We start from the raw sequence: 14,458 nt of genomic DNA, 5'->3' as shown, positions 1-14,458 counted from the left end.
AGTAGAAAAAAATATCTAATTTTTAAAAATTTCTTTGCCAATCTAGTAGAAAAAAAATATCTAATTTTTAAAAATTTCTTTCAGTACAAGCGTCCACTAAAATGAAATTGCACTCACTAAGGGCTCAGCTTGAAATTTTTTTTTTTTTATGCCACCAATATTTGCTGACAGGGTAACCCATAGAATAGTTGCTTCTGCCAAGTTTTACCTCATTTTTTTCAACTTTATTCTGTCCAAAAAAATCAAATAAAAATGATCAGTATAGAGAGTATCTGGTATGGCTAGATGTCAGTCATTGAGTACTTCATTCTGAGATTAACAAAGCAGTCCTGTTTTTCTTTCACAGTCTCCTTTTAGCTTTGCAAATGTATGCCTCTTGCTCCCATTTTCTTTTCTCCTCCTTCCATAACCTCACTTGCATGGACCTTGTCCTCTTGTTTCTTTTCTCCTTCCCACGATTGTCAGTTTCCTATATGTTTACAGGACTAGAAAGTGAAAGTCTTGCAATCTTTTGTCAATTCATGCATTTTCTGCCTTAGCAAAAGAAGCCTGACAAGAGATTTTATTTCCACTTTTTTTTTTTTTTTTTTAGCAGTTCCCTTTTTTTGTTAGCAGCACCCCATGGCCCTTCTTTGAATTCTCTTAATTTTTTGTACCTATTATGTTTACAACAGGACCTACTCCTTGACCTTTTACCTAGTCAGAAAGAAGTACTTTTCTTCAGGCAAGGAGGCCCTTAGAACTTGCTTAGTATTAATGATCTCCAGTTTCGCAACAAATGTGTATTTTATTTCCCCTTTTAACTCTCTTCCTCCCTCTTCAATTGAAAATGTTTTATTGACCAAAGGATGTGATTTTTATAAGGGGATCAGTTGGTTCTGAAAAGTAATAGCAAGTGCAAAATTAATCTACATCTGTATGGAGGAGGTGGGAGGCATTTCTCTCCAACTATACAGGTAGAATTTCTAAATGTTTGCTGGTGTTTCCTCCTCTAACTTGTTGGTGTCTGTCATAGCCCTGTTCCTAAGGCATTTTGCAAGCAGATGGCATAAATGCACCTGGAAGTAGTCTCTCAGGGATCCCTGGCCCCAAAGGGAGCTGGCTCTTGGGTGACCCAGCACACAGCATTATTAACCTACTCTTCTAGATTGTCTCCATAGAACCTTGAGGAACAATAGATTTCAAGGAATATGGAGAAGACTTTGAACTTTTTAAAAATTCATTTACAGAAGAATGATTGTAATAAAATTATTATGTTCTGGTTTATTTATTTATTTTTTTAAAAAGGTATGTGAGATGATTGTCATTCCTTCCCCCTGCCAGCTGGCTTAGCTGCTCCTCTGTGCTTCCTTTTATCACTGTGTATTGTCATAGTCATCACAGTATATTATCACTCACCTTCTAACTCCTACTTCTGTATTCTTGGTGCCTAGAACAATGTCTGGTGCCGGTTGTTTCAGTAAACATTTCAGGAAAGATGAAGGAGAGTGGGGATGAAGGGAAGAGGGAGGGGGAATAGAAACCAACCTATAGAGATATGTATCTGAGGTTATTTTTTCCAGCTTCATTCTTCCAAAAGTGAGTGGTAGATGATATATTACTTGTATAACTCTTTATACCAATCCAGATAATGGGTTGATCAAAAAAAAAAAAAAAAGACTTTGATCTCAGAACCACTTATCTTTTAGTTCTGATTGTGGGACCAAAAATATATGTAAAGGAATTTAACCTAAAAAAAAAAAAGAGGGAGAGAGAGTTCGTACATTTAGAGACATCAGAGTGAATCTTTTAGAAATGATTTAGACAAATGAAGGCTATTTCACTAGAAAATGCTACCGTGCCACCCCCATCCTCCTTTTCCTTCTTCCAGTTGTTTCCAGAAAGCCGTTTTTAACAAAAGATTTGGCAGATGAGGGAGTTGTCGCCTGGTGGCCTTTCAGACTTTTCTGGGTAGAAGATCCTAAGGGAGCTTGGGGACTGCCTGCTGCTCACGTCATGTGTCTATTTAAAACATTTAATCTGATTGAGGGAAAAGCCAGAGAAAGGAACTTAATGTAACTCTCAGTGTTATTTTTCTTTCCAGGAAGGGGAACAGTTTGTGAAGAAAATCGGTGGTATTTTTGCTTTCAAGGTGAAGGATGGCCCTGAGGGTAAAGAAGCCACCTGGGTGGTAGATGTGAAGAACGGCAAAGGATCCGTGCTCCCTAACTCAGGTCGGTGCGATAATAACTTCATTTGTAGGAACACTGACAAGTTCACGAAGGAAAATGGGAGTCTGCTCTGGTGTTGCCAAAAAAGGCTGGCTTTGGGACCTTGTTAAAGAACTAGAACCTTGCTAAAGAACTAGTGAATCCTTGGGAACAGGAATAGGTCACAGCTGCCTCCTCCCCAAAATTGGAAGCCCAATCACAGAGTTGGCAATCCTAAACTTTGGAATTAGACAAGCTTGGATTAGGGTCCTGGCCTTGCCACTCACGGGTTCTGGCCTTGAATAAATTATTTAACTTCTCTGAGACACAGTGTTCTCATCCATACGTGGGAATAATAAGTAGTACCTATTTCACAGGGTTGATGGGAGGATTAAGAGAATTATCTCTTAATCTATAAAGCACGTGGTCCAGTGTATGGTTACGTGGCTTGAAAGACCTGTCTGTACTCACTGTCCACTTCCTCACATCCTAGTCTTTCTTGAACCCACTCTAGTCAGCTTTTGCCCTCCTCACTATCCCATAATTATTCTTGTCACCAGTTGCTAAATTCAGTGGTTAATTCCCAGCCCTCATGATGATATTATTCCAAGCTTTCCTCTTACCTACTGGCTGCTCTTTTTTGGCCTATCTTCCTGTTTTCTCATCTCCAGATTTCTAAACATTGGAGTACTCCAAGGCTCAGTTCTATCTACTAGGAAATCTCATTTAGTCTCATGCTTTTAAAACCATCTCTACACTGGTAACTCCCAGATATCATCAGTGTGGACCCAATCACTGAATTCCAAGGTATAGATCCAGTTGCTTAATTGGCAAGTTTACCTGGATACTTAATAGGTATCCCAAAGCTAACATATAGAAAACTGAACTCCTGATCTTCCCCCCAATCCCCATTATTTATGTGTTCCTCCTTCCACTATCTTCCCCGTCTCGGTAAATTGTTCCTGTGTCCTACCAGTTCCTCGTCCAAAAACCTTGAAGTCATCATTGGCTCCTCTTTTTCTCACACTCCACAGTCTAATCCATCAGCAAATTCTGTCCTCCTGTACTACTACCACCTTGATCTAAGCTTCTATCATTATTTTTGCCTGATCTCCCTGCTTCTAACCTTTTCCCCTACAGATTCTTCTCCACACACCAACTGGAGTGATCATTTTAAAACTTAAGTCAGGTCGTGACCCTCCTCCTCCCCAAACCATCCAATGGCTTTTTACTCACTCAGAGTAAAAGCCAGAGTTCTGACAATGGTACCACATGATCTGGCCCCAGTATGCTCTGTCTTACTACCCTCTCCCTCACTTTGCTCCAGTTATGTTGGCCTCCTTGCTGTTGCTTGAACATGGGGTGTTCTCAGTTCAGGGGCTTCCTACTTGGTTTCCTCTGCCTGGAATTGTCTTCCCTCAGATATCTTCACGGCTTGTTCCCTCATTTCTTTTGCATCTTTGTCCAAATGTCACCTTCTCAGGAGGCCCTTCCCTAATCACACTTTTACAGTCACACCCCCATTACCATTTCCTGTTTTTCCGTATGGTACTTATTGCCATCTGATATACCATAATATTTTACTCATTTATTTCCTTATTGTTCAGCTACCCCTCTCTAATTGTAAGCCGAATGGAGGCAGAGCTTTTTGCCTATTAGGTTCACTGCTGCATTCCCAATGTCTAGAATAGTACCTGACACATGGTAGGCTTTCAATCAAATAAAAACGAACAGCAGAATGAATGACTGATGCTTAGTGAGCATTCAGTAAGTGATATTGTATATCTGTCCCTTGTTGAATAGAGCCTGGTGCAACTAAGAAATATGATGGATGAGAACCAGCTTTTTGGAGAGCTTAAAATACCATGCTTTGAACTTCGAACGTGATTTGATATATAATCAAGCCATTAAAGCTTTTTAAGTAGAAAAGTGAAAGTCAGAGCTGTTTTTTAGAGGATGAAGCTGGTGCATTAGACTTGATGAATTGCAAAGGGAGAAATCAGAGGCAGAGCAGTTAGGAGAATGAATGTTGCCCTTGTCTTAAGTGAGGAGAAAGGATGGCCTCAGTGTTGGCAGTGAGAAAAAAGGGATGTTGTTACAGGATCATTGCCAGGGATATTTGGGGTGAATTGATGGGACCTGGAAGCTTGTGTAGGAGGAGATCTATCAAAGATGGTAGAGTTTATTATTGATAGATACATTCTCGAGGGCGCTCCTGAAAGAGAGGTTGACATCAAGAGCTCAGGTAGAAGGAAGGTTAGCCTTAGCAAGGAGGAGTGAATACTTCTTTTCCTGAGAGGGTAGGTAAATATTCAAGGGCATTTTCAAGTAGAACGAAGGTTGGCAGTGCTTCTGAAGTGGAGTTTAGAGCTTGGAAACAGGAGAAAATGTTAAGAGCAGTGTTACATGTGTTGTCGAATAAGGAGTCAACTAGAGATTAATGAAGGAAAAGCTGAGCAGTAGTAAGAGCGTCCATCTGGTATGAGCAGGATGGCACTGTCGTGGAAAGTTCCTGAATTTTATGTAGTTTTTCCCCCTCAAAATGAGTAGACAGAAAAATAACTGTATGTTTACCTTCTGTGATATGCCTCTCGAATGTGGTAGTTAGAGGAATTAAAACTGAGTGCTTCATCTGGATTCTAGCTTTTGGAAATAAAAAGAACTTTTGGGAAATAGTGCCAAATTTTTAATGACTGAGGTTTAATTGTTACTTCAGGATTATATTCTGATATGCCAGGGAGATGTTAAGATGATTAAAATATTTTTTTTCTCCTATTTTGTTATGGTGTTGATTTGTTATGAAAGATGCTTATGGAAGGCTATTGCTTAATTTCAGAAAAACCTTGTTCCCTACCTATGGACTCTGGCAGTGTGAGCTCTCCCCCACATTAGGTGCCCCATCCCAGACCTGAAAGGCTTTACTCTGGGGCAGGGTAATTTCTGCTGAAATTGACACTTGTTGGCATCCAGGAGTGGCGCTGTAATATGGACTTATCCAGTAAAAGCCCCCACTGGAAATTGCCAGCTCCTTTTACATCAGCCAACAAATGACCATTTGTTAGAGATCAGCTACGTTAAAGCATTAATACCTGTCCTAGTGTGAACTGGCATCTGAAAGAGAATTGCTAGTTCTTTTGGCATTTACACAGTGTTGAGAGATTTAGTTACTGTTAACAAAGTGAAATTTACTTAAATGTATTTCATTTGCTTATATTCTAAGAGTTTGGTAATGATTATACTTTAGATTTTGCACATTTACCATTTTTTTTTTTTCCTGCCTGGGTACCTTTTAGTACCTTCTCCATGAATTCTGCCCCGCCCTCCTTTCCTTTGAAACAACTCACGTAGCATCTCTCCAGGAAACTGACATGACACATTATTCTTTCATTCCTTTATTCTGCCCTCCCTGCACTTACCTGAGTTCTCAACCCTGTCCTTTTCTGGGGAACATGATATAGAGAGGCTCAGTCTCTCCCAGCCCCGAGGTATACGAGAAAGAGCATAGCCTTTGGGGGCGTACAAACCTGGGTTCAGACCTTGCCTCTGTAACTTACTAGATGTATCTCTTCCCTGAGTCCAATTGTCTCATCTCAAAAATGATGAGAATAATTTCTATTCATGGAGCTGTTGTGGAGATTAAATGAGATAAGGTATGTAAAGCATTTTTAGCTTATTAAGTACCCAGTAGATCATTGCTTCCTTCCCAGCCCATATATTAAACATTAATTTTGCATGAACACATTCCACTGTGGAATTTTGAGGAGTCTAAGACTCCTCAAAGGGATGTGGGGAACTGAGAAAGCATCGGAATGAATGCCCAGTTAAAACTGAGCTGTCGAATGTTTATATCCTTCCTATAACGAGGAAATCATAAAGCTGAAAAGTTGAGGGTATAGGCTTTAGCTGCAGGAATCTGCTTTCAGACCTAGCTCAGCTGCTTATTAGCTGTGTGATCTGGGGCAAAATTTTTGACCTCTCTGACCCTCATAGAGTTGTTATAAAGATCAAATGAGTCCATGTATGTGAAGTGCTTGGCATAGTGAGAACTCAATAAATGCTGATGTTTTATATCAACAATGGCAGCAACAGACTTCATTTCCTAAAGGCACCTTTCAGTGACTAAGAGTCCTTTCTTAGAATATTAGGCTCAAGTCCAACTATAAATCAGGTCCAACTATCTCAATTTCTTAGCTTTTTTTCTTTCTGCTATTCGATGTTATATGTCTACAAGAGAACCAGATTTTCTAGATTATAAATTCCTTTATTTTCAAGGCTTCACACCTTTTTTCCAGTAATAAGAGAAAGTTTTGTTAAAGGCAAAGATGTGGACTGGCCACTGAATCTCATTCTTTTTTAGGGCTATTTCTGAGTTGTAAGATATGTAATAAAAACTTTATTTTCAGTCTTGTTTTAGTTATTTAATAATATAGGCATGCTGTGCTTTAACAGTTTACCCTTGTCTTTGTCCATTTGGGTTACTATAACAAACATCACATATTGGGTGTCTTATAAACAACAGAAGTTTATTTCTAAGAGTTCTGGAGGCTGGAAAATGCAAGATCAAGGTGCCCACATGGTCATGTTCGGTGAGGGCCCTCTTCTTGGTTTATAGCCAATGCCTTCTTGCTGTTGGCTCATAGGATAGAAGAGGAGGGATCTCTTTGCAGCCTCTTTTATAAGATACTAATCCCATCCATTACGGTTTCACCCTCATGACTTCCCAAAGGCCATACCTACTAACACCATCACATTGGGCATTATAATTCAAACATACGAGTTTTGGAAGGTGGACACATAGCATTCAGACGATAGCAATTCCTGTTTCTTTTATTAAGGCATAGATTATCTGATTAGTTATTGGGCCATAATTTGATAATCTTTTGAACTCCATTCATTCATTCATTCATTCATTCATCAAGTATTCATTGATTTCCCTTTATGGATCAAGCACTCTTCAAGGGCCTGTGGATATAGCAGTGAACAAAACTGACAAGGGCCCTGTCTCCATAAAGTTTTCATTCTAGTGGACAAAAATAGACAGAAAACACATATACAAATAATTAAGATAGTTTCAGATAAGTGCAGTGAAGAAAAAGCAGAATAGTGAGATAGAAAGTAACTTGGTTTCTGAGAGAGTCCCACTTTAATTTGAGGGGGAGCCAACTGTTAAGAGTACTGTCATTAAATTTATTGCCTAAAACACTGCTGAGAATTTTGATTTCTTGGTGAATTTTTCCTTTTGCACTTAAAACCTCTCATTTGTCCAAGGTAGACATGGCTAATTTAGCAATGAGATATTGGAGTCTGTTGTACAGTTTTGTTTTGTTTTTTCATTATACCTTGGTGATACTAAAATTAATATGTTTAAAACTTTGTATCATATAAGTAATATACATGCAGTGAAAACAAAATTGGAAAAGATAGAGAAAATGGAAAAATTACTCTCCTATAATCCCACCATCTGATTCAGGGATTGACAAACTGGTTTATGGGCCAAATCAACCCACTACCTCCACTACCTGTTTTTTCGTTTTGTGCAAAATTTTTATTGAAGTCTAGCCTGTAATACAGGGCATAAATCTAAAATGTATGTACAGCTCAATAAATGTTAAAAATGCATGTCCCAGATCAAGACGCAGAATGTTGCCGGTACTCCAGAAACTTCTCTCCTACCCCCTCTAGTCACTATTGTCCCAAAAGGAGCCACTGTTCGAATCCTGTCACCACAGAGTGATTTTATTTTGGAAATTCATATAAATGGAACCATAAAATATTTATACTTTCAGGTCTGGTTTCTTTTGCTCAGCATTGTAAGATTCATAATATTGTTACATATAGCAGTAGTTCATATTTACTACATAAATGTACCAGAATTTATTCATTTCATGGTTGATGTGTTCTTGTAGTGTTTCCATTTGGGGGTCTTACAAATAAAGCAGTTTATAAACATTCTCGTGTGTGTCTTTTAGTGGACATATGTATTCATTCCATTTGGCATATAACCAAGAGTAGAAATACTAAGGTACAATATAGCCAAACAATTTTTTGATGCGGATATAGTGTTTTGCATTCCCTTCCACATTATATGAGAATTTCATTTGCTCCTAATTTTTGACAATTTGTGGCACTCTCATTTTTTTTAGTTATGTTCATTAAGATGCAGTAAAATCTACTCTTTTTAGATGTACAATTTTATGAATTTAGACAAATGCATAGTTTTGTAACCATCACCAAAAATCAAGATAGAAAATATTTTCATCACTTCAAGAAGTGTCATGTCCTTGTGTAGTCAGTCCCCTTCTCCCACCCTCGGCCCCTGGCAACCATAAATTTGAGTTCCTGTCCCTGTAGTTTTACTTTTTCCAGAATGTCTTATTAATGGAATCATACAGTATGCAGCCTTTTGAACATGCTTTTGTCACTGAGATTCACTCATGTTGAATGTATCATCAGTAGTTTGTTCCTTTTTGTTGCTGGGTAGTTTATCCATTCATTCACCAGTTGGTGCACATTTAGGTTTTATCTAGCTTTTGGCAATTTGAATAAAACCACTATTAACATTCACATAGAGATTTTTGTGTGGACATATGTTTTCATTTCTCTTGAGTAAACACTTAAAAGTGGGATTGCTAGGTCGTAGGGCATGTGCATGGTTAGCTGTATAAGAAACTTCCAGACTGTTTTCTAAAGTGGCTGTACCATTTTACAGTCCTTCCTGCGTTGCATTGATCTGTTAGTTGCTCTTCATCCTCACTAGCACTGATATTGTGTTTTTTTTCCTAATATTCATTCTAGCAGCTCTGTAATAGTATCTCATCCAGGCTTTAAGTTTGCCTTTTCCTGATGACTAATGAAATTGAACATATTGTTTCATGTGCTTTTTTTTTTGGCCATTTGGAGATCCCCTTTTGTACAATGCCTGTTTTATGTTATTTGATCATTTTTTGTATTGGATTATCTAACCTTTTCTAATCGAGCGGTAGGAATTTTTTATATATTCTGGGTCCAAGTTCTTTGTCAGATATACGAATTGCAAATATCCTCTCCCTCTGGGTATGCTTCCTGTTTTGAAAATAGTTTTATTGGCACATAGCCACGTTCATAAGTTTTATCTATGACTACTTTTGAGATACAGGGGGAGAGTCTAGTAGTTGTGATAGAGACTCAGTGGCCCACAAAGACTAAACTGTTTAGTGTCTGATCCTTTACAGAAGTTTGTTATTAACCCCCTTATCTAGATACATGTATTCATTTTCTATTACTGCATAAAAAATTATCACAAACTTAGTGGCTTACAACAATGCAAACATTTAGTGCCTCCCAGTTTCTGTGGGTAATTTGGCTGAGGACAACTTAGCTGGGTCCTCTGCATAGGGTCTCACAGGCTACAGTCAAGGTGTTGGCCAGGGCTGGCTTCTCATCTGGAGACTTGACTGGGGCAGGGTCCATGTCCAAGCTTACTCAGGTTGCTGGCAGAATTCATTTCTTTGCAGCTGTATGAGTGATAGCTTTAGGTTTTTTTGTTGTTGTTGTTTTTTTTTTTACTGGTTATAGGCCAGAGTCCACCCTCAGGTCCTAAAGGCTGATAACCTATCATGGAGCCATCTCCAAATGCAGTTCACAACATAGCAGCTGGAGAGTGAGTCTGCTAGCAAGCAAGACAGAGTCTTATATAACATAACAGAACCACAGGAATGACATTCCATCACTGTTGACACATTCTGTTGGCTGGAATCAAGTCACAGGTCCTGCCCACACTCAAGGGTAGGTTATTATACAAAGGCCTGAATGCCAGGAGGCAGGAATCACGGGAGTCAATAGAGTCTGTGCACCACAGTGACTATTATTAATATATTGGTGTCTAAGTTTACAGTTGTTTTTTTTCCTACACATATATAATGAATATATGTTTTTAAGCAAAAATGGGGTCATGCTTACAGTTTGTTTTGTAACTGGTTTATAGAGCAGTATCACGAACACTATAACACGAACATTTTTTTCAGGCCAATAAATATAGATCCATATTATCTAATGATTGCATTGTATCCCAGTAAATGAATATACCATCATTTATTTAATCAGTTCTTTCTTGTTAAATGTCAGAGTTGCTTGTGATTTATGCCACATTTTACCAGGCTGCCATGGAAGTGTATATGAGAGCTCATTTCCCCTACGACTCTGATACTATATGTGATTCTGTTGCAGTTAGTGGCTTTTGACTAAATGTATACATAAAACTGAACACTCCCTTCTTCTCCTTTCTTCTCCTGCATCTCTGTTTTAGATAAGAAGGCCGACTGCACAATCACAATGGCTGACTCGGACCTACTGGCTTTAATGACTGGTAAAATGAATCCTCAGTCGGTAAGTTTGATGGCACTTATGTCCTTCTAATAGGTGGATCTTTTAGCCCATTCCACTTTATCTCATGCCTCAGTCTCATATCATAAAGTGGAAAGTGGTCAAATCCACAAAACTTAATGTTCCCCCAAATGTTCAGTTAACAAATGACAAACATTTACGGAGCAAACTATGTGGCAGACACTGTCCTGTGTACTTGAAATGCCTAGGTGAATAAGAAATAGTTCCCATGCTCAGGGCATCCACAATTTGGATTGAGACAGATCTGCAAAGAGTAAATGCAGCCAAATATCTGAGATGCCATGCCCGATTTGTGGTTGGGGAGGGTGGAGGAAGGAACAGCCATGTCTTTCTTGGCCATCAGGCTCACAGAGGAAGTGACACTTGAGCTGAGTGAGTCCTAAGGGTGATGAGAAGTGAGTGGTGCACAGATGGGGAGTAAGAGCAATCCAGGTGGAAGGAGGAAGCAAAGGCATGACCTTTCACATTTTGTGTCTTTGCCCATGCTCTTCTCCCCAAGCTATCCTTCCCTGGCAAACTCCTTCTCTCTTAAAATAAGCTCAGCTGTTATCTCCACAGACCTCCTTCCAAGTTGTTGGGGAGCTGTAGCCAGTCCCTCCTCTTGTCCACTTCTTGGACTGCTAGCTTAGCACTTGTCACATATTAATCATAATGTGCCTACCTTCCCCATTAGATTGTGGGTATCTCAAAGGAGCAAACCATATCTTACTTATCTTCAAGAACTTAGCAGGATGCCTGACATTTTTACGTTTTCACAATTGCTAGATTAAATTGTATTTGTCTATAGTGTATTTATGCCTTGTGTAGATTTTCCTGGTCCCCAGATTGTCAAGGGTCTTCTTGTATTCTTTAATTACATAGTGGTGAAAAGACTTGATACACTGAGCTTTCCGTTAGCCATGGATAACAGAAAGGAAACTACGATGCTTCTTTATATTGCAACTTTATTTTTATTGTTATTGCGTCAGCTTGACTTGTTTTAGGTCTTGCTCTTGTGGTCCCCTGGTAATTTGAAAGACTGGATAAAACAACTAAACCTGACTCTTACTTTTATTCCTTTTTAAAATGTTTTTCTAAGCACCTAAGCATATTTCAGTTGATGCGTTGACAAACGAGTCATACATTTGTGACGTTTCAGTACACACCAGTAGCACTGACATTTCTACCCACTGAGCCTGCTCCAAAAATCTGGACAGAACAGAGGCCACCAGTATAGGAGCTGGCTGTCATCCTCCTTCCCACTGCTCCTTATTCTGCTGTGCTCTCACTCCATACACTTCCTTGGCAGGGTGGTCAGACTTCGCATATCAGCCGCCCTCCATTCTCAGTTTGTCTGTTTACCAACCTTTTGGGGAGCAAAGTGTCAGCTTATTTTTCTTGAATATCTGTTATCACCCAAAGGAATTAAAGATAAAGAATGGCAGACCTTTCTATTAATGTGCTAATGACCTTCCCTTCTGATCAGTAGAGGATTTGACTGGAAACCATTATATTCAGTGGAAATTATAATTTCAGTGTTTGGCTACAGTTGAAACAAAGCAGCATGTTCTCCAGCAGCAGGCACACATGAGGAACATCTAGGGGCCAGATTGAAAACGATTCTTATGTTTGGGTTCTCGAAACGGTAAAGATTCATGTTTTCTCTGTAATAATTAGTGAATAGAAAGTCATTTTCTCTTTCAGTTTAAAAAAGGGAAAGCTGGTGAGTTTCTCTTTTAGGTACTGCTGGTCCATATTTTTAAAGGACATATGTTAAACATATTGTGTTCTGAGACACCTGACCTTTAAGTCATCAGACAGAAGGCTGTGTGCCATATAGAAAGGAAATATTTAGTTTGTCCAGACAGAGGAAGGGAAAAAAGGAATTAGTCACCCTTACCAGAGGTGTAGTAAAAGCAGAGCTCCGTGCATTCCCATGGATGAGGCGGAAGAGTTCCTGGCTTTGTAAAGTACTTGTTAAAAAGCTTAGACTGTCAGGAACTTTTTTCATCTAGCCCTTCGTTATTTTAAGGAGTGAGTTAAAAGACTGAGATATATCAGGGAAATCATGCTGTGCTCCCAATTTTGATATTTCTCTAAAGTTTTCCTGGGATTTTGTTACGTGACAAATTTAGCAAGCATCATGTGACCTAATCACAGGCATTTGTTAAATGGAACAAATTGTGGCTCTGCACTTCAGATTGGTTTGATTTTTCTTACTGAGTCAAAGATTAACACAAGTACCTCAGTCTCAGCAGGCTGCCTGGCCTCCCTCTGTAAGGGAAAAATTCTTTATCGTGTAGACCAAAAACGGAAAAAAATTGGTGACACTTCATTCATATTGTATTCCAAGAGTTTCTAAGTGTGTTATGCATGTGCTTTTTCTGTCCGTAGACTTCTTAAAATTTCAGTTCATACTCCTGATCCACATGTAATGTTTTTAAACAAAATCAGTCTGGTATGAACCCACTTAGCCTCGTATTGGAAAATGTACCACCATTGAGGACGGCAGGTAAAGGCAGACTCAAATTCTAGGAGCAGACCTTTGGGAAAGATGTACCTTTTGACTGTCCTGTGTAAAGATTCATCCTTTTGAAGAATCTGGTTCTAAATCTATTCCAGAAAGCCACATTTTACATTTTGAACAAAGGAAGAGACCTGATAAATAAATTATCTTAGGGCTGGATAGTCTAGAAATATCAGTAATCTCAAAACAAAAAACACCAAGTAATAAATTTTCTTTCTTCTTACTCGCAGGCCTTCTTTCAAGGCAAACTGAAAATCACTGGCAACATGGGTCTGGCTATGAAGTTACAAAATCTTCAGCTTCAGCCGAGCAAAGCTAAGCTGTGAAGAACTTCTTTGCCTACCTTTGAAAATCAAGATGAGACATATAGATATATATCCATATATTTCATTGTCAGAACTTAGACTGAAACCATGCATTGGCAAATAGTACAAGATGTGCTTTTAAATGGGTGTGACCAATCCTGTTTTTCCTAAGCTCTGGGTGAATAGAGCCTGATGGTATACTACTGCTTTGCTGAATTGCATACAACTGTGCATTACAAAGTTAATATGGTAATTATGGTTTGGGGCAAAATTGAGTTTCAGAATAAAATTAGGAACAGCAAAATCGAAAAACTATGTAAACAAAAGCTCTCATTTTGCTTATAAAGTATATTTAAAGATTATTCTGCTGAAGATTCAATTTAAGTTTTCCTTGGGAGAACTAGAGAAAAAACAAAATACCAGTAGCTGGCCAGTAATTAGTGTTATGCACTCAATCTATTTTCCATTAATAGTTTTTAAAATTCTGTACTGGGATTTTAAAAAATTAAAATTTTGCATTTTGCGTCATCCGAGTGGTGTTTTATTCCCAAATGTAAATAAAAGAAATATCACAGCTTGGGGGGGAAATTTATAGCTGCACACAGGCCTATTTTTAAAGTAAAAATATTTTTAAGTGGGTTTCTTTCTTGAAAAATCATTGAATAAAATTTGCTTTGAGATGCACAGTTTTAAAATTATCTCATTAATTCATTTCTAAAGCCCTCAATCCTTTGTTATAATTTTTAGTTTCATATGTTTACTTTAATTATTCACATTTATCTTCCTAGTTATTTCTTATAACTCATTAAGATATTGGATAAAATAATGCTTTTGGAAGAATGTTTAACAGAAAATTAAAATAGCTCTTCCTGATCTCCTTTGTTTTTATTTCGTATGTTCTTTTTGTTCAGGGTTGTCTAATTGGTGGAAAGTAAGAGAAAGTGACACATTGGGGGATTTACAGTCTGTGTCATTGATATATTATCTACTGGTTACTTTGACATAATCACTAGTTCTTGATTAGGGACGCTGTGTGTGTGGGATGCCGTGTGTTGTCATGGAAGGAGCACTTGACT

The 14,458-nt window shown here is 38.4% G+C and overlaps 1 protein-coding gene across 3 annotated transcripts in view; it reads left to right on the top strand.

Annotated features, from left to right (window-relative positions):
* Positions 1–14,255, top strand: part of SCP2 (sterol carrier protein 2) — a 141,958-nt gene extending 127,703 nt beyond the window's left edge. For all 3 annotated transcript variants that reach the window (XR_002782839.1, XM_011370475.2, XM_011370474.2), the window contains 3 exons: positions 2,084–2,213; positions 10,474–10,553; positions 13,308–14,255. Coding sequence is in view for 2 of the 3 variants with exons in the window: in XM_011370475.2 (XP_011368777.1) it covers positions 2,084–2,213; positions 10,474–10,553; positions 13,308–13,403 (306 nt within the window). In the remaining variant the exon portion in view is untranslated. The remainder of the gene's footprint in view (positions 1–2,083; positions 2,214–10,473; positions 10,554–13,307) is intronic.
* The last annotated feature ends 203 nt before the right edge of the window (positions 14,256–14,458 follow it).

The sequence above is a fragment of the Pteropus vampyrus genome, unplaced genomic scaffold (genome assembly GCF_000151845.1).
Source record: "Pteropus vampyrus isolate Shadow unplaced genomic scaffold, Pvam_2.0 Scaffold170, whole genome shotgun sequence".
NCBI classification, from domain to species: domain Eukaryota; kingdom Metazoa; phylum Chordata; class Mammalia; order Chiroptera; family Pteropodidae; genus Pteropus; species Pteropus vampyrus.
This window is presented reverse-complemented; position numbering and strand designations above follow the sequence as displayed.